General features: G+C 52.0%; 5 protein-coding genes across 5 annotated transcripts; 2 read left to right on the forward strand and 3 right to left on the reverse strand.

Moving 5' to 3' along the window:
• Positions 1-1,742: 1,742 nt before the first annotated feature.
• Positions 1,743-2,397, reverse strand: N7539_006577 (mitochondrial 54S ribosomal protein mL59; the record flags this gene model as incomplete). Its single annotated transcript, XM_056936178.1, has 2 exons — positions 1,743-1,784; positions 1,843-2,397. The coding sequence occupies 2 exons, from the start codon at positions 2,395-2,397 to the stop codon at positions 1,743-1,745; spliced, it is 597 nt and encodes a 198-aa protein (XP_056788113.1).
• Positions 2,398-2,722: 325 nt separating this feature from the next.
• On the forward strand, positions 2,723-5,055 carry N7539_006578 (putative mRNA splicing protein (Prp39); the record flags this gene model as incomplete). Its single annotated transcript, XM_056936179.1, has 4 exons — positions 2,723-2,791; positions 2,854-3,069; positions 3,136-3,239; positions 3,699-5,055. The coding sequence occupies 4 exons, from the start codon at positions 2,723-2,725 to the stop codon at positions 5,053-5,055; spliced, it is 1,746 nt and encodes a 581-aa protein (XP_056788114.1).
• Positions 5,056-5,909: 854 nt separating this feature from the next.
• prp28 (mRNA splicing protein PRP28) lies at positions 5,910-8,526 on the forward strand (the record flags this gene model as incomplete). The annotated part of the gene is made up of 4 exons (XM_056936180.1): positions 5,910-6,200; positions 6,288-6,399; positions 6,455-8,258; positions 8,373-8,526. The coding sequence occupies 4 exons, from the start codon at positions 5,910-5,912 to the stop codon at positions 8,524-8,526; spliced, it is 2,361 nt and encodes a 786-aa protein (XP_056788115.1).
• A 543-nt stretch (positions 8,527-9,069) lies between these two features.
• Positions 9,070-11,865, reverse strand: N7539_006580 (M1 family metallopeptidase; the record flags this gene model as incomplete). The annotated part of the gene is made up of 3 exons (XM_056936181.1): positions 9,070-9,195; positions 9,263-11,633; positions 11,717-11,865. The coding sequence occupies 3 exons, from the start codon at positions 11,863-11,865 to the stop codon at positions 9,070-9,072; spliced, it is 2,646 nt and encodes an 881-aa protein (XP_056788116.1).
• Positions 11,866-15,370: 3,505 nt separating this feature from the next.
• On the reverse strand, positions 15,371-18,458 carry atg1 (serine/threonine protein kinase ATG1; the record flags this gene model as incomplete). Its single annotated transcript, XM_056936182.1, has 3 exons — positions 15,371-15,531; positions 15,603-18,228; positions 18,333-18,458. The coding sequence occupies 3 exons, from the start codon at positions 18,456-18,458 to the stop codon at positions 15,371-15,373; spliced, it is 2,913 nt and encodes a 970-aa protein (XP_056788117.1).
• Positions 18,459-19,235: the final 777 nt, after the last annotated feature.

The following is a 19,235-nucleotide window of genomic DNA, read 5'->3' on the forward strand; positions in this document are numbered from 1 at the left end:
GTCCCCAGCTTCCTGGCTGGGACTGAAGCTGAGTCTCGCGAGGCAGAGGTAGTTGTATAGCCAAGGCTAAGCCAATAGATCATGGATCTGCTCGTCAACCAATCATGGATCATGTGAAAGAGGAGAGCAGGATCCGCATGAAATATTTGAAATCAAGCGATGGAATTTGATGGGATCAAAGGTGGAATCATGTGAGCTCGGTTTGACGAGGCCCAAGTCGATGTTGCATAATGATCAACCCGGGGTAACTATAGGTTGTCGGGGCTCACTTGGATGTCCAGACAGATGAAGGAGTCATGCGCGTACGAAAATACTTCAACCACCGCTCAAATTGCGCATCTATGAGCCAAGAGACAGATGAAGAAGCGTTAAGGCAGATTTAATGAGGAGGCAACTGCTCCCACGTTGTCGATTTTGATAACCATTGTGTTTTGGCGAGGAGACGTCGGGAGCCTCCTCGCTGAAGCGGATGAATTGGTCAGCTCGGCCGCGAGGGCCTACAGTGGCGATACAGGAGACGGCCGCGTCATGTGATGACTGAAGTCGCAAGAACACCACGATGATGCTGAAGCTTCACATTGTCTAAAGTCGGTTGATGCACGATTTGATTGCTCGGACCTCGATCATGTGCATGAGAATTCTTGTCATATGTGATAGAGGCTACATACATCTCCCCCGCTTCAAGGGCTCCGTTTAGTGACGCACAGCTCAGGCGCCAATGATCGCCCCGACTAGCTATAGCATACCAGCAATATACTACTGTTTGCATGAACGGGCGACTTGCGTGATCCAGTGAAAATAGTGAGGATTGCCTACCTTTCCGGCCACGGATTGCCGACTATCGCAAGAGATTCTCTAGTCTACCTGGAAGATCTGTCGATTAGTGCCCAAACAAAACCGAGATATCTAGATTTCGGACGATTGGAGATCCTCTAGGCGGGCCCCAATGCACCTACTGGACCCATTGCCAGCACACTCTCGAGCGCCAGCCCTGTACCCTGACCACTATCGAAACAAGTACATTGTAGTCCCACAATGCATATACGAGAGCCGAGTCAAGGGCGCTAGCGCTATAGTGGCAGTAACCGGCTGGAATGCTTCGCAAGACGCGAGCGTATGTGAAAGAGACTCGTTATGTGAGGTTTTGGAAAATTGCCCATGTGAATCTTCGCGAGTAGACCGTCAATGTGACGTAGCATTTTGTACAAACCGGCAGATTTCCACCATCCAAAGTGAGGCCAGACAGAGCATCCTGGGAGGAGTATCTCGGCTGGGAGAACGTGCGCCTTCTCAGCCGCAGATCTGGCGTGTTGCCACAGCTGAAGCCCAATTCTCATCACGCGAGGCTCCTTGAATACGCCGCAGGCTTGCCCAGATCGATATCGACAAGATCGACATTCACAGCAGAGTGATCCCAGTTGAGGGGGACATGAATATCTCAACATCCTAATCGTATGCAGAGGCAAGATGATCGGAGCCCGGTGCGTTGCAAGGCATGGAACAAATTGAACGGAATGTTCGCGCTATGAAGTATTGTACAAATATTGGTAATAAGTTGAGTGCAAACCTGAGAGAACTCCCGCCTCCGAATCCCTGCAATAGTCCGTACATTTGCTTCCAAGGAGCGATCTCGCGCTTCCTGGTTCTCCCCGCGGAAAGATAAGAAGGAAGATAAGACCTCTAGACTGGAGAAAGCAAGATGAACCGGAAGCAATGTGAAAAATGTGTCGTCGTCATTCCGTTTATCGCTTGGGCCACTGTCGCCAGCCACGACCATGACCTCTCTGTGAGAGCAGATTTTAGAGCAATTCCAAAGGCGTTCATATCAGCAGAAAGACTTACTTGTTTCCACAACCGAATCATCTCCGGCATCTCGATCATCGCCTTGCGGCGATCCTCGAGTTTCGCCTCCATTGTACGCTCCCACTTGTGACCCTTGACCTTTTGTCCAATACCAGTTCCCTTGATCCGCAGACCGCGCTCGGCGAGTTTGGCAGCCTTATATTCGGTGGATTTGGGACCAGGAGGAAGCAGTGGCTCAACGTTATACTTGATCGCCAGCTTGACTAGATCTGCCTGTTGGCGGAGTCCATATCGGGGGCCCATCCACTTCTTGGAGTTGAAAATCTTCCGTGGCAAGAAAGGATTGGGATTTTTCGGGTCATTGAACAATAATGAGCGTGATGGTGAGAAATCTTCAGGATCTGGTCGGTGAGCACCTTTCGCATCACGGTCAGGCGTGTAGGGCGATGGAAGGGCTTGGTCGGCGGAGGTTTCAGCTTCCGGGGGTGTTGGTCGAGGTGCGACAAGAGAGGAGTAGACCTGGGGGGGATAGCGAGCAAAGAAATTACGTAGTCGAGTGGGTAAAGCGCCCACGTTCTGAGCGATAGAGGACATATCGACGAGTTCGACAGTCAATTGCCGGCCTTCGTCGATTATGTTTATTGAAGTTGGACGGGATGTCTGATAAAAGTTGAAGCCGCCGGCGGTGCGGCACTAGCCCCCGGTTGGCAGTCTTTAAGCCTTGCGGCCTGAGGCATTCGAGTATCCCATCACGTCTTTTCCGCCGACTCCAGATTTACTTTCCGGAATCCGCATCCAGTGTCCCTTGAAACTCTCCCCATTGACACCCAATCTCTTTCCTTTTACGCCAATCTCAGGTGCAACTCACACCTATCTACCACTGGAGGCAGCGTGCGCATACCCGAAACTCTCTGCCATCATGGCGGACTACAACTTCGGCGGTTCGGAGGAGGAAAACGCGGAGCTGAGGAAGCTTGAAATTGAGTTGGTACGCGCTGCGAATTCACTTTGGATAGCTCGCTTCATCTTCATAGCTGACATGCGACTCAGTCCAACGATCCGGACAATTTCGAGACCTGGGAGAAGCTGGTGCGCGGCGCCGAGGCACTTGAAGGCGGAATCAATCGCAATTCCAATCCGCAAGCCATCACAACCGTGCGCAACGTGTACGATCGATTCCTAGCCAAGTTCCCTCTTCTGTTTGGCTACTGGAAGAAATATGCCGATCTTGAATTCTCCGTCACCGGCACTGAAGCCGCAGAAATGGTACGTTATGTGAGACGCTTGTTCCTCCATGTATTCTTCGAATCGATTTAACCCGCTACCGCACAGGTCTACGAGAGAGGCATTGCTAGCATCTCACCTTCTGTTGATCTCTGGACCAATTACTGTTCCTTCAAAGCGGAGACATCTCACGATGCCGACATCATCCGAGAGTAAGTACTGAATGCCAGGTTCCCTCCCCTACCATGTAACCGTTACAAACGCAGCCCGGGAAGGCCTGTGTGATGTCGCAATATTGCTGTTTGAGCATGGGAACTTGCTGGTCGCCGCATTTTCATGATGGGTGAGAGATCGTCGCCACCCATTTAGACTTCAGTGGGGTTTACTTCTCACCCAAAGCTCATTCAGGCTGCTTTTTTTTCCACCCGCATGAAGAACTTCCTCTATCTTCCTTACGAAAACTACACGAAACAATCTTTTTCGATGGCACATCCCTTCTCACTTCCTGCGCGGCGCACCCAATCTGTCCACATACTCATTGATCACCAAATCTTTGGAAAGTGACAGCGTGATCACTTGTGTTTGCCCCATCGTTTCCTCCCTTCCCCCCCTCCCCCCCAAAGTCCTTTGGAGACTATTTAGATCATCCTTACTGACTTGTTCTTTTATAGTCTATTTGAGCGAGGCGCTGACAGCGTGGGACTCGATTTCTTGGCCCATCCTTTCTGGGACAAGTACATTGAATTTGAAGAGCGAGTCGAGGCACAGGAAAGAATCTTTGCTATTCTGGGCCGAATTATTCACATTCCGATGCATCAGTATGCACGTTACTTTGAGCGATATCGCCAGCTTGCCCAAACTCGCCCTCTAGCTGAGCTGGCACCGGCAGATACCATGGCTGGATTCCGTGCCGAGATTGAGGCTGTATCTGACCAGGTTGCACCAGGCGCCAAAGCTGAAGCAGAAATCGAGCGCGATCTGCGACTACGCGTTGATACCTATCACCTTGAGGTGTTCTCAAAGACCCAGACCGAAACTACCAAACGCTGGACCTATGAGTCTGAGATCAAGCGGCCATATTTCCATGTTACGGAATTGGACGAGGGTCAGCTTCTGAATTGGCGAAAATATCTTGATTTTGAGGAATCTGAAGGTTCGTACAACCGCATACAGTTCTTGTACGAGCGCTGTCTCGTGACTTGCGCCCATTACGAGGAATTCTGGCTTCGATATGCCCGTTGGATTGGCGCTCAGCCTGGCAAGGAAGAAGAAGTGCGAAACGTATACCAGCGCGCTAGTTGTCTATACGTTCCCATTGCCGCCTCAACGGTTCGTTTGCATTATGCATATTTCGAAGAACTCTCCGGTCGGGTCGACGTTGCCAAAGATATTCACAGCGCCGTTCTCATGAACCTCCCAAGTCACGTTGAAACCATTGTCTCCCTGGCAAATCTATGCCGCCGTCATGGCGGTCTTGATGAGGCTATCAACGTGTACAAGACTCATTTGGACTCACCGCAATGCGAGTTGGCCACAAAAGCGGCTCTTGTTGCTGAGTGGGCCCGTCTGTTGTGGAAGACCAAGGGCGATCCTGATGAAGCTCGCAAGGTCTTCAAACAGAACCAGCAGTCGTACCTCGACAGTCGACCATTCTGGACTAGCTACCTGATGTTCGAGATTGAACAACCCACGAGTGCTGACGTTGAGCCGACCCAGTATGAGCGCATCAAGCAGGTTGTCTCGGATGTCCGCTCCAAGAGCACTCTGTCCCCTGAATTTGTGAAAGAACTCATTCAGATTTACATGGCTTACCTTCTCGAAAGAGGCACAAAAGACACTGCCAAGGAGTACATGGCCCTGGACCGAGAAGTGCATGGCCCCGCGTCTGTTGCCACCTCTCGAACCGATGGCGCACTTGTGACTCCCGTGGTGGTTGCTGCGCCAGTCGCTGTTCCTCCCACAGGTCAAATTGCGGTTCCAGACCAAGCGGCTTGGCAGCAGCAGCAGACTTCTGTGAATGGGGTTTAGCATCCCAGACCACTATTTTTGGCGACATAAGTTGTCTACGGACGCTCCGTTTTCTCTTTTGATTCCCCCTCGCTTCCTCTCTCAGTCCCCCTCCCTTTCAGTTGAAGCCCATCTGCCCCATCTTTCCCACTTGGTTTTATTTTTCTTTCTACCATAGCTGAGTGGTGTTTTTTCGCGACTGGAAAGGATTCCCTCACTTTAATGTAGATTCTTGCATGCGCTGCCCATGGAACGATCGGCAAAGCACCCTGTTCCCTACAGGTTTGTTAGCGACGTCGGTACCTCACAGCAAGTTCAGGCTGTAATCGGCTTGAAGCTGTCTCAATCGTGACACGAGGGCCAAGTACCCGCTTTACAAGCATGGTCTTCACCAGTGATCCGAGAATGAATTAACTGACCAGTCCAGACTCGGTGAACTATAATCGGTCGCTCAATACCGGACATGGCGTGCTTCTGAATTCCATGTTTCTTTCACATTTGCTAGTTAATGGAACAAGTCAAGCGGCTCAGATGCTCGAATAGACAGGTTCTTAAATCCTCGCTTTGAATTTCGCTTGTAGCATCTCTGACTTAAAAAGGTGCTAGCTTCACTATCCCAGTATGATTGTGCATTTCATGAAAAAGCGAATGCGTATTTGGCCCTTTGAGCAACTCTCCTCCATTATGTCCCCAAAGACGTCGCCGGGCTGACTGAACTCCGACTAGGAGAGTCGAGACCTGTGGGTCTGAAGGTCATGTGATAACGCGGCTGGCTTGCCTCGATCGCCGTAGAAATTCGAGATGCAGATGCGCTTGACGGCCGGTCCGCCGCCCGTTCAACAGCACAGACAACCTAAGGTAATTATCCCTGCGCCATGGAAGGAATCGAGATGAACGGTCACTCGGCTCCTCCAGCACCACCTTCAGATGCGTTCGAATGCCCTCCGTCTCCGCCTCCTCCACCTCCTGATGATTCGGGCGCTCCTCCGCCGCCACCGGATACTGCACTCCCACCTCCGCCGCCAGAGGATGCACCACCCGCTCCTCCACCAACAGAGCCTTTGAAAAAGAAAGCAGGATGGGGTTCAAAAAAGCCAGCTGTAGCTCCGCTGAGTGTGGAAGAGCTCATCAAGAAGAAGAAGGATGCCGACGCTGCTGCCGCAAAGGTATGTTTAGTATCACAGATGCGTTGTATCTATAAAGGCTATCACCCTGATAAGTCGCGAAAACTAACATTGTCTTCTTTGTGACAGCCCAAATTCTTGTCCAAAGCAGAACGTGAGAAACTCGCACTAGAAAAAAGAGCCAAGGAAGTGGAAGCTGAACGACAAGCAAAGGCGAAACCCAACGGGGCGTCCCATAACGGTCATCTGCGCGACTCACGGCCAACGAGAAACGGAGAATCAGACTACGATCGCAGAGATATGGGTGGCCGAGTTCCTACAGGGCCACGCGCCATGCGTAACGACATTCCTACGGGTCCAGCTGCGTCGCGCAATGGACCGGGACCTCGAAACAACAGGGACATGGACCCGCCACCTCACCCCAAAAGCGAAGAACGCCAAGGGGGAGAAACGACCGATGACAGAGGAAGATCAGGCCGCGGCGCAGGCTGCGCTACTGAAACAGCGATACATGGGTACAGAACAGGTATCAAACTTTTCTGCCAAGAAGAAGCGCAAGCGCACTACAGACCGCAAGTTCAACTTTGAATGGAACGTCGAGGAGGATACAAGTGGCGACTACAACCCCTTATACCAAAGTAGACATGAGGCAAACTTCTACGGACGCGGGCGACTTGCAGGATTTGGAGAGGACGTTGCGGATAGCATGGCGCGCAAGTATGCGCAGGCTCTTGAGACACAGGACCAAGAGTCGGGAAGCTTGCGTGCCAAGGAGATTTTGGAGATGGAGCGCCGTCGCCGTGAAGAGAGTACGCGCAACCAGCTCGACAAGCACTGGAGCGAAAAACGACTGGACCACATGCGCGAACGTGACTGGCGAATCTTCAAGGAAGATTTCAATATTTCCACAAAGGGTGGCAGTGTTCCAAACCCGATGCGTTCTTGGGAAGAGAGCAATCTTCCGAAACGTTTGCTTGAGCTCATCGATCGGGTGGGCTACAAGGAGCCCACGCCAATTCAGCGCGCCGCAATCCCAATCGCACTTCAGTCCCGAGATCTTATCGGTGTCGCTGTCACGGGTTCCGGTAAAACGGCCTCATTCCTACTCCCATTGCTGGTCTATATCTCTGAACTGCCGCGCTTGGACGAATTCGAATGGCGCAAAAATGACGGGCCCTATGCCATTGTCTTGGCACCAACTCGTGAATTGGCCCAACAGATTGAGATCGAAGCCAAGAAGTTCACACAGCCCCTTGGTTTCAACGTTGTCAGTATTGTTGGTGGTCACTCCATTGAAGAGCAAGCATTCAGTCTCCGCGATGGTGCAGAGATCATTATCGCTACACCCGGTCGTCTCGTAGACTGTATCGAGCGCCGGATGCTTGTACTCAGTCAATGCTGCTACGTGATTATGGATGAAGCCGATCGTATGATTGATCTTGGTTTCGAAGAGCCAGTGAACAAGATCCTCGACGCTCTGCCCGTCACCAACGAAAAGCCCGACACAGAAGAAGCTGAAAACCCCCGTGCCATGCAGCAACATCTGGGTGGAAGAGATCGTTATCGCCAAACAATGATGTACACAGCCACCATGCCTGCTGCCGTGGAGCGCATTGCACGGAAATATCTTCGCCGTCCAGCCATCATCACCATCGGTGGTGTCGGCGAAGCAGTCGATACAGTCGAGCAGCGTGTCGAAATGATCTCCGGCGAAGACAAGCGCAAGAAGCGTCTCGCCGAGATTCTCACCTCAGGCGACTTCCGACCACCGATCATCGTTTTTGTCAACATCAAGCGAAACTGTGACGCGATCGCTCGTGAGATCAAACAAATGGGCTTCTCGTCCGTCACATTGCACGGTTCCAAGACGCAGGATCAGCGTGAAGCTGCACTTGCGTCAGTACGGAGTGGTTCGACGGATGTACTGGTCGCCACCGACCTCGCTGGTAGAGGTATTGATGTTCCGGATGTCTCGCTCGTTATCAACTTCAACATGGCCACCTCCATTGAGAGCTATACGCATCGTATTGGTCGTACTGGTCGTGCCGGTAAGAGTGGTGTTGCCATCACGTTCTTGGGCAGCGAAGACTCCGACGTCATGTACGTTTTTACCCCCTTCCAGTCGTGCATTCTCTTTATTTCGCCCCCCCCCCCCCCCCTTTTTTTGAATTCTCATGCAATAAGCCAGTCATACTGATCTCGTCTCTATAATAGGTACGACCTCAAGCAAATGCTCATCAAATCACCCATCTCGAGAGTACCGGAGGAATTGCGAAAGCACGAGGCCGCCCAGTCAAAACCAACGCGCGGTCAGGGAAAGAAGATCGAGGATAGCTCCGGGTTTGGAGGCAAAGGTGGATGGGCGTAAACATGAACTTAAGAAGCGTCGCATTCCAAATACTATCCACATCAAGGTGGTTTTTCTTCCCTTTTTTCTTTCGAGTAACATCACTCTACATCCAATCTACATGTAATGAACTTTCGAGGGTGTTTTACAATAGAACACCCGTAGTGGTGTAGTCTGGTATCGTCTACTTGTCATAGCCCGATCTTCCTGAAACTACAGATCCAGTCAATTTCACACGACATCTTTTCTCGTTGGACTTTTGTGAGCGTTGATTCCGTCAACATACGATTGTTTGAGCCAGCTATTCGGAAAGAAGCCGTCATACGAGGCTGCATGTTCTGGTCAAGCGAGGTGTGATTCGATCTAAGTCTAATTGAATTACACATTGCCAGGTAGGATCTTGGATCATTTTTAAGCCCGGTGCCCAGGCGTACAAGTCATGAGTAGAGTGTTGTGATATTTCGTTCGTTCCCAGAAGACAAAGGGAAACTTTTCAAAGTTACTCCATCGTATGCTAATCAGTCAGAATTTTGAACCCGAAAGATAACACCAGGTAAGGTCAAATCAGAGCTTGCCCTGAAGATACTGGTTGTTCTTCAACCAGGTCTTGACATCCTCACGGTCACGCTGCAGCCAGTTAACCTTGGCCTGGATGGCATCCAGACTCTGGGAAACGGCACGGTCATAGCCCTAGATGAAAAGTGTTAGGAAATGTTCCAGAGTTTGGCGGCGGCATTTGCAATCAAGTCGGACATACCTTGGTATCCTTGGAGCCGAAGAAGTCTTTGACCTCCTTCAACTGAGCCTCGGTGCTAAAGGAAGACGCGGAAATTTGAACCACAGAGCCAAGCATGCCCAGTGAGGGAGGCAGGCGTTTGTAGATAGCATCCCAGTTCTCCTTGAGCCAGGTCCAGCGGGCTTCAATACCAGTTACATGGCCGCGGAGACCGGCCAAAGGCATGAAAATATCCTGGCTACGGACTTCATCGCCCATAGCCATGGCAAGAGTGCGCTGCACAAGAGCGGGATCCTCAGCCACACCAAGGCAGCGCAGAGCAGTGGTCTTCTCATCGGAGGTGGGGGCTTCACGGAAGCGCTTCAGGATGACATCGTATTCCTTGGCACCGCCGTGCTTGAGGACAATGGAGAACACATTGCCACGAATGTTGGGGTGAATGGCGGAGTGATCCCCAGCGGCGAAGCGGGCGAACATGTCCTGGGCAGCCTTGATCACAACAGGGTCGCCGGCGGAACCGGCACAGCCAAACAGGAGGGCCTTGAGCTGCTGCAGGATGTGGCCATCGTTCTCAGAGAACTCCCAGCCCAGCTCGTGGGTCTTGGCTGACACAAGCTCACGCTGGAACTTCTTCAGAGCATCCTTGGTCTCCTGGTCCTCAAAGATCCAAGAGCTGCGGAGAGCGCCAATGCGGGTCAGCATCTCATTCCAGACAATGAACTCGGTCTCGCTGTCCAAGCCCTTGAGCAGGGACAGCAGACCGGAGGTCTTCTGATAGCCAGAGGAAGCCAGAGCACCAGAGTCCGCAATCAGACCGGCACGGTCCTCGGTGGTCAAAAGTCCCTTCTTCGCAGCCTGTCCAAGCTTGGTGAGACGCTCAGGAGAGTACGAGGTACGGTAAATGCCCGAGTGATCCGCGTTGACCTTGAAAAAGTCCAGATCAGGCACCTTGAACTCCGCTTCCCGCTCAGTCAACATAGTGTTCTCGTCAACGCCATCCTTGGTGCGCAGACCCAGCATGCAAGGGTAAATGGTCTGGTCTTCCTCAGCACGAACATCACCGGTACGCAGGAAGCGGTTCTGCTTCAGGTGGATAGAGGAAGATGACGGGTTTTCCGTCACACTGATGACAGGGAAACCGACATTCTTCGTCCAGATATCCATGACAGACTCGACAGGCTTGCCACTGGCGTCTGCCAGAGCGGACCAAAGGTCACCGGTCTCCGTGTTGCCATAAGCGTGCTTCTTGATGTAAGCGCGGACACCCTGGAGGAAGACATCTTCACCGAGGTACTTTGAAATCATGCGCAACACGGAAGAACCCTTGGAGTATGAGATGGCGTCGAAGATCTGGTTGACCTCGTCCGCACGTTTGACGGGCACCTCGATAGGGTGAGAGGAGCGGAGGGAGTCAAGGGACAGTGCGCTCTGCAGGTTGTCAATGACGTAGGTCTGCCACACCTTCCACTCCGGGTAGAATTCATTGCAAGAATACCACGACATCCAGGTAGCAAAGCCCTCGTTCAACCAGAGACCGTCCCAGAAGTCCATGGTCACCAAGTTACCGAACCATTGGTGAGCCAATTCGTGCTGCACGGTCTCGGCGATTCGCTCCTTGCGTGAGGCACCGCTGGTCTTTTCATCCAGCAGCAGGTCAACGATACGGTAGGTGATCAGACCCCAGTTCTCCATAGCACCGGCGCTGAAGTCGGGCACGGCGACCATGTCCATCTTGGGGAGGGGGAATTCGTTGTCAAACGCCTTCTCGTAGAAAGCCAGGGTTCTAGCGGCAAGCTCGAGGGAGAAACGACCGTGCTCAATATCTTGATCAGGCGTAGCGTACACACGAATGGGAACGCGGAAGTTCTGGGTCTCGACATACTTGAGGCGACCCACGATGAACGCAACCAAGTAGGTGGACATGAGAGGCGAGGTGTTGAACTTGACAGCCTTTTTGGCACCGTTCTGGACTTCGGTCTCAGAAGCGACGTCCATGTTGCTGAGACAGGTCATGTCCTTGTCGGCAATCAAGGTAACTGTAAACTTGGCCTTGAGAGCGGGCTCGTCAAAGCATGGGAACGCACGACGACAATCTGTGGGCTCCATCTGTGTTGACGCAATGTATTCGGTCTTGCCATTCTCCTGGAAGGATGATCGGTAGAAGCCGGCCATGTTATCATTCAGAATACCGGTGAATGTGAGGGTGAGCTTAGCATCGGCGCCGGCTGACAGGGACTCCTTCAGCTGAACCGTTGCGACTTGAGTATCATGGTTGATTACAACGTCGCCCTTGGACTCGATGACAGCTCCCTTATGGTGGACAGAGGCGGTGTGAATCTCGATTTCGTTGGTGTTGAGGGAGATGAAGTCCGTGTCTTCGTTGACCTGGAGGCTGTTGAACGGCTGTCAGCGATCACGCCGGCGGCAAGGATGGCTGGATGCCAGATAACCGGTCATGAGTGAAAGAACACTTACTCAATCGTGACTGTACCGTTGTACTTGAATGTCTTGAAGTCTGGCTCCAGGGTCAAGTCGTAGTGGACTGGCTTGACATTGGTGGGGAGAACCTCACGACCATGAACATTGGTCGAGCCAGAGGGCTCATCACGGCGAGAGCTGCACATTCTTCGATAGGAGCAGTAGCGTTTGGCGGTTTGAGAGAGAGGGGATCGAGGAGAGCGAGACTGGAGGGAACGAGGACGGGAACTTAAGCTGCGAGCTGATGCTGACCGAGGGGCGGAGAGAAAGAGGGGGAGGGGTCTGGCGGATATAAGCGGTGGCTTTGCTTGAAGCAACGCCCGCGTGGAGAAACGACGCATCGGTGGGTTGTTCCAACGGGGATAAGCTTCAGCAGCCTTTCGATTTGGAGAGACCGTGGGGACTAGCGCAGGCAATGAGACGGACGACAACGAAAGACTAATATACACGCAAGGACCAAGCGCCCAATAATATACAGAGATGCCCGATTGAAAGAAAGAACGACTGTAACCAAGACTCCAAACTAGAGAAGACAAGCTTCGAAGGGCTGAACGGCAATCACAAAAACATCGGTTTCCCCGGCAGAACATCGCAGGCGGTCAACGCTCAGGCCACGTCTCATCTTGACCGCCTTTCCCTGGTGTACCCTTCTGCCGCCTTTTTCTTTCCTCCTTTTTTCCCCCCTTCAACTCACGCAAGTATCAAAGCAGCGCATGCCCCGACCAATTCTACGGCAGTCGACTGTGAATGTATTTCTGGAATTTCAATTTCAACTACTCGTCTTGCTAGACCGTGCACCAGTCAGTTTGAGGGGTCTATGACACAGCTCTCGAAGTTGTTTCCCTGGATAGGCTTCCATAGAAGATTGGGACATTCATTGTTGCCGAGAGAGAAGAGTCTCACCAGTTACTCGGTTTTGAGCATCTGAAAGCTCGTCAATCAATACAACTTTCGGCTTTTGAAAGCAGTCAGCTGGTGAATCATCCCAAAGACATTCGTTAGACAAGAAGTAGACAATGGCCAACATTGTGTGTTGCTCGAATGAGTGCGCATCGATTGAGCCAAACCTTGACGCTTTGCTTCAAGTAGGTTGACGGCCTTGGATATTGATTGATCAGTCAATTGGAGAAAGCAAGGATACCCATTGTCCAGTGCCCAATCAGACAGTGTATTATCGAGATCCATCTATATATCTACCTACTCCTAGTCAGGCTATCACCAGAATGAAGCACCATAAGAGAGAGCTACAGAACTGCGGTGCGGCGCTGCGCCATTGTCTCACCACGCTTTCGATCGCCAAAATCGACCCAAAGAGGCTTGAAGGGAGGCACGCTATGAGTTACCTCAAACGGTCATTCCTCCTGCAAAGATTATCCAAAGCTTAGTCGGCTCGAATTCGCTGCTCCACAGGCTGTAATTGGGATGTTTCGCAGATTTGCGGTGATCAACCAATTGCAGTCTCTTACATAACTGACTTTCGAGAAATGTCGAGCTTATCGTCTTTCCTTACACGAGTCAGATAATTACCCCAATCGGGAAATGTTTATCAGATTCCATCCAGATTCGTCAAGACACTCCCGGCTATTCCCGCCTAATTCCGGATGCTCGCTTCCTCGAAAAGACAAGGCTCGATTGAAAAGAGCACATCACAGTCTCACACTCCAAAACCGCTTCTCCGGGACTGTCAGCAACGAGTCACAGAGACACAAATAAGGGTCCTTGGCGCAGCCGAAACGGGAGGAGGCGGCTACGCGAGAATGCACGTGGGGATGTTGATAAGTTTCTGTCGCTTGCTATATCCTGATTCACAGCTCCGACTGTGATGATCGATATAGCCAGGGCTCAAAGGTTCTTGAATGTTTGATACCGATGTCATACCTTATCTATTTACATTGTCCAGTCACTCCATCTCAGATTGTAAATTAGAAGTGATGTACTGTACCTCACTAGTCTAGGACTAGGACGTATCTAGAGCGGATGATCGCGCTCGTCGTCGTCTGCCTGTCTCACACCTTCCGTAGTTGGAATCTTGATGCCTGCCAACTACCTAACGTCCCACCCCATGTGACACTCGGACAGCTGATCCGCCCAAACACAGGAACGGTATACCCTTCTCCAAAACCTACACGTTAGGTATTCAAGGAACGCAGAGCCTCAAAACATCTCAACTAAAGCGAAATGGTCAAAATATCTCTCCTCGTCAAAGACTACGGTACCCACTCTTCACACCAAGATTCAAATACCCCTGTCATTATTTCCTAATGACTCTCTTATCGCTCCTGTTGACCACTCCTTCCAATCAGTCTGAATTACTCAACATGAGTCATGGTAAGCTTACGGGCCCGTAGTCGAGATTTATCCACGCCATCGTGATTCACACTAATACTACCAGTACCTTGAGTACCTACTACCTAGTACCGAGTACCTACAAGGTTTGAAGTCTACTAGTCTAGACTCCAGACTGACATGACACGTGTGCAACTGTGCATAGTGTAAACTGTGGACCGTATCGAAGCCCTCGTCACAAAACGCGGCAGGTATGAGATACAAAGACGCTTTCGGTGTCCTGGTCTAGAGTCTAGAACGCAAGGGGTACCATTCAATCCAGGACGTTTGCGCGGTTTCTTTGTGTCAAGGCCTAATTCTGACGTATCGGGGATATAGCAAGGCGCCCGACGGACGAGATCGAGTTCTAGGTGCTGTTTGGAGGCTGATTTCAGGAGCCCACGGGGCTTACGTACGTGCTGTGCTGTGCTGAACTGAACTGAATAACCTCCAGCGGCGTCCTCATGTTCCGAAGGAACATCTCCTCCAACTACCATAGCCCGGTCAGACTGCCAGACCTTGAAACTATGCCCACGGACAACCTCCCGCGTAAGGCGCACTATGGAGGTGTGGTGTCATAAAACTGAAACAAACTTAGGGAGTTGCTCTCAGGTTGACACCGAGAGAAACGAGTGGATCAATTGAAGGCATCAAAAAGAGTCAATTCATCAATTGAACAGCAAAACAAAGAACTCCGCATCAAACTCTCCATCACTTAGTATGTAAATCCACTCTCATGACCAATGCCCGTAATTGGAAAAAAAAGACTCCCCGTACGCCATGATCAGGACTAGCTGATCATTCTCGAGCGTATCATGTGGCACGATAGCAAGGTTTCATTCTGTGAGACGCAAAATCATCCAATGACGCCGTCCGAATGACTCGAATCAAATCAGGAAAACAAAAGACAATGGCATGAAACTTCCGCAAGAGCAGAGCAGAACGCGGCGAAGAGACACTGAAACGAGACCAGGCATAAAAGACATGAACCATGAGAAGTATAGACAAAAACAGAAAGACGAAGTCAAACTCCTTCCGTATAAGATGGTATGTATGATGAAACACCGAAAATTTGAACATGAATCAAGGGCATACACAAAGTAAAAATAGGCGGCATCTGCCTCGAACGCTGGAAACCCCCCTCCCCCGCGGAGTAAAATAGAAGATGAACAACGACTTTATGGGTCGTAAATGTCAGTAGCTAGGCAAGTCGACACGTTGTCCAGTGGAACCAAGAGTGGAGAAAAAAGAAAAATGGGGAATTGGGAACAACCAGAGCGCGAACTATTTCTGAAACCTAGGAGACAGCAGGCACTGTTGATCGAACTATCGAGGCGGCGTCGCGCCCGTCGCATGCGTCACGGGAACGAGGTTGGACGAGGGTATCCTTCCGCTAGTCATTGTTGGCGTGACGGCCGAGGGTCGTTTGGAGAGTATGGCCAGCTTCTTCCGAAGTGATGCAAGGCGGCCTCGCATGCTCGACACCACTTGGTTCACAAAGTCAGCAATCTTGTCGCCACACCCTTTTGGAAAGGAATTGATAGATAGATTGACTCACGCTTCACCACGACCTGCCGGTCCTCTCCTTCCAGGCCTGGGACTGTCCTCCTATCGGCACTCGGGGACGACTGACTATTGGACTGACCCGTAGAAGAGCGTAGACCGTCCTCTTCCAAGACGGCTTCCAGCATGCGAATAGCGGTGACATAGGCGATTTCGCATCCAGCGAGATCCTCACTTGTCAACTCGCTGATCGCAGCGGTGCGACTCATTTCCAATGCGCGATCATACATGAGCCTCTCTGCGGTGACTCCCTGACTCACCGTCACATCACCGGATCCGCTGGTCGCAATGGTAGAGCCATGGACTTGGTTATCGGGATGGCATGGATGATCTGGTGGCAGACGCTTCTGATTCTCGATCAATTTGAGACGCACAAACTCTGCCTTCTCGAGGACCTCGTTGAATCGACTCCGAACCCACTGTACAACGTTGTTGATTCGAGCACCCGCGACAGCAGTGTTGTCATTGCGATGCGGAGAGTCACTGTAAGCGTCTTCGCGATTCTTCCGTGACCACCAGGCACCGGCGATATCCATGGACCTTGCGAGCAGAGACAGGGCCTTGACATAAAGAACCAGAGCTTCCTCGGACAGTGTCACAAGAGCATCCACGGTCAGTCCGTCATCAGCTAGATCTTGGTGATCCTCACTTTGGCCTGTGGGATCCGTCACGGCCGACGGGGCGAGCGGGATCAATTGCTTGTATTTGACTTCTGCAAATCCGTAGACGACATCACTACGAGTGGCGCATTCTTCGATGGTTTGGACCGTCCGGCAGTCTTCATCAATGGCGGAATTGTTCTTGGCGCCGCCAGCATCTCCCGTGAGCAGGAGGCTGGCTTGCGCCGCAGGATAGGCCGGGAATGGATTGTAAGCAAGAGGGGGAGACCGGCCCCCTTTGGTCAGTCCCAACGGTGGTGAAAATCCCATGCCGAACAAACGGCCACTGGCCATGTTGAGAGCCTTGGAGATGGCAGAGGTGGCGGAAGTCGGGCTCTGTCCGTATCTTCGCTCGTAGGAATGCTGACGCTGGTGAGTCGAGTCGGCTCGCGCTCGGCCAGGTATGATCTGCATTGCTTTGGAAGCAAAATGCGGAGACGTCGATGCCGCCGAAGGCAGTCCCTGGGTCGTTGCACGTCGCGGCATCGGACCACCCGAACCACGAGCGAGTCCGCCCTGAATCCGAGGGCTATGCGCCAATTCATCCGCGAAAGCATTGACTTCAACTGCCCTCTTTTCGACGACCACGTAGTCACGTTCAAATGCCACTTCCTGAGCGGCCTGCTCGTTCTCTTCTATTGTCTTTTCGGCCCGGTCAACTTTGGGTGATCCAGCGTACGTTTTTCGACTCCTTTGTCGTTCGAGTGCACTGACCGGTGTGTCACGACTCAGCAGCTCTTGACGACCAGGTGCGGTGGCATGCGTCACAGGGGAAGGTCGTTGCGGGGGCGTGTTTCCTCGTGCTGATTCCCTTGCGATCGCCGACGACGGGCGATCTGCGCTTCCTACACGCTGCATGGGGGAAGCGCTGGGAGGTGTCTCTGACTTTTGCCGCGGCGGCTTGGGCCATTGGTTTGGGGCTTGTGACTTACGGTCCTCATGGTCTGTGGTATAGGGCGAATCTTTGGGCGAAGGGTGCTCATTTGTTGGGGATCTCATGGGGCGCGCGTCGTGTCGAGCAGGCAACGATCCCCGGGTGACATCTGCAGAGGATCGCCGACGGTCTCGCGGAAGATCATCCGCCACAAGCCCTGGAATTGCATCCGTAATCACCTTGCTCTTGAAGAATTCGGAAAAGTTGAGACGTTCGATTGGGTTTCGCTTCAAAAGACTCCGAATAAGCTTCTTCATGTCGTCCGATGCCGGATTTTCCTCGGGGAAGCGTATTCGGTCCTCGCCTTTCTCAATCTTGCGTAGTAACTCGACATGATTTGTCGCCCGAAATGGCGGTCGTCCGACCACCATTTCGTATAATACTGTCCCAACCGACCAAAGATCTGCCTCAGCGCCGTACTTCTCATATCGTAGGATTTCGGGTGCCATGTACAGAGGTGAGCCACAGAGGGTCTCAGCCAGTGAAGTTGCAGGCAAAGATCGAGCGAAGCCAAAATCGGCGATCTTGAGCATGGGTAGCGTCTCTAGACCCGCCATCGGCTCGTAGGAGTCATCGCTATTCTTGTACGGAACGACCTGGGCCGACCCAGCCCGATAGGAGGTCGGCGCCGGGCACAACAAGAGGTTCTGAGGTTTGATGTCGCGGTGAATGAGATCACGTTCACGCAAAAAGTGAAGTGCACTTGACAATTGTTTCAGGAAATGCCGCACCACCACCTCGTTGAGAGCCCCGCCCGCGGGGTTAGGATATTTGGCGATCATGTCCTTGGTAGATGAATGATCATACAGGGTATCTCGTTTCTTGATGAATGCTGAGAGGTCCCCGAGAGCACAGAATTCCATCACGAGATGGATATGTGATGTGGACTCATGGCAATCGATGAGGGCGACAATGTGCGGATGATGGAGACCCATCAAAATGTCGATTTCCGAGGAAAGGTTGTCCTTCAACTTCTTGTTCAGCTTGGAGAGGTTGACGGATTTGATGGCCACAAAGGTACGGGTTTTCTATCCAAAGAAGATGGAGCGTTCGTCAGTCTCCTGTGCTCACTGCAACAACGCATCTTCCCTCTCTCCTATGATGAGGATGATGATGATTGATTTCCACTCACAGTGTGAACGCCTTGATAGACGGTGGCAAAGCTCCCTTGGCCGATCTTGTTATGCCGAGTATAAGGGCCAATGGCCATTTCTAACCGAGGGGTCTCGCGTGATCGCCGTGGAAGTTGAGCTGCCATGGTTGTTGCCGAGTAGCTTCGCCACTCTGTTCGTGGAAGTGCTCACAGAGAGAGAAGGACCCTGCTAGGCTCGATATCGCAACCCCCCCGTTAACGCTTTACCCACCACAGCTACCGCAGCAAATCTTGAAGTATTATATTCAGCACCAGGACCATGAGGGAGGAGAGCCAGAGAGTGTGTATGTGATTATGATGCTAGGAAAAGCTCGAAACTGTTGAGCCGACGGTTGAGCCGGGATTTCGACTGATGGCGCTGGGGTTGGTGCCTCGAAGCAGTGCTGTGGAACCTGCCTCGTCGCGTGGAACGAGTAGCGCGAGGAGCGATCTTGAGATTCGAAAAGGGAACTATACACTTAAGGAGGGGTTGCCAGTGGGCGAGATGGTCAGAGAGGATTACGAAGCTTTGATCGCACGACCGTCGAGTAAGGTAGATAAGTAGTATGCTAATCCCCAGTGACGTGGAGAGAGCGGTGAGGGGAGGTGATGTATATCGAGATAGGCTTGTGATCGAGGGCCGTGTGGATGGGAGCAAGTAGTTGTATGCACCACCGTGATAAGAGGCCGACAAGGAGAGAGAGGAATCGAAAGGGAAGATGGATGAGGGAGGTGTGGAGAGAGAGATCGGGAGCTCTGGCTGGTGTAGTAGTAATGAAGGAGGGAGATGAGGTGATGCCTGGAAGGTCTGGAAAGGGCGGGACTGCTGGAACCCAAAGGGTCGATCCAAGGGGAGACGAGGTGGTGTTTCTCGACGGTGGATGCAGAACGGGTTCAGGATGG

Source organism: Penicillium diatomitis, assembly GCF_028827545.1.
Source record: "Penicillium diatomitis strain IBT 30728 chromosome Unknown utg000009l_segment0_segment0, whole genome shotgun sequence".
Classification (NCBI taxonomy): Eukaryota; Fungi; Ascomycota; class Eurotiomycetes; order Eurotiales; family Aspergillaceae; genus Penicillium; species Penicillium diatomitis.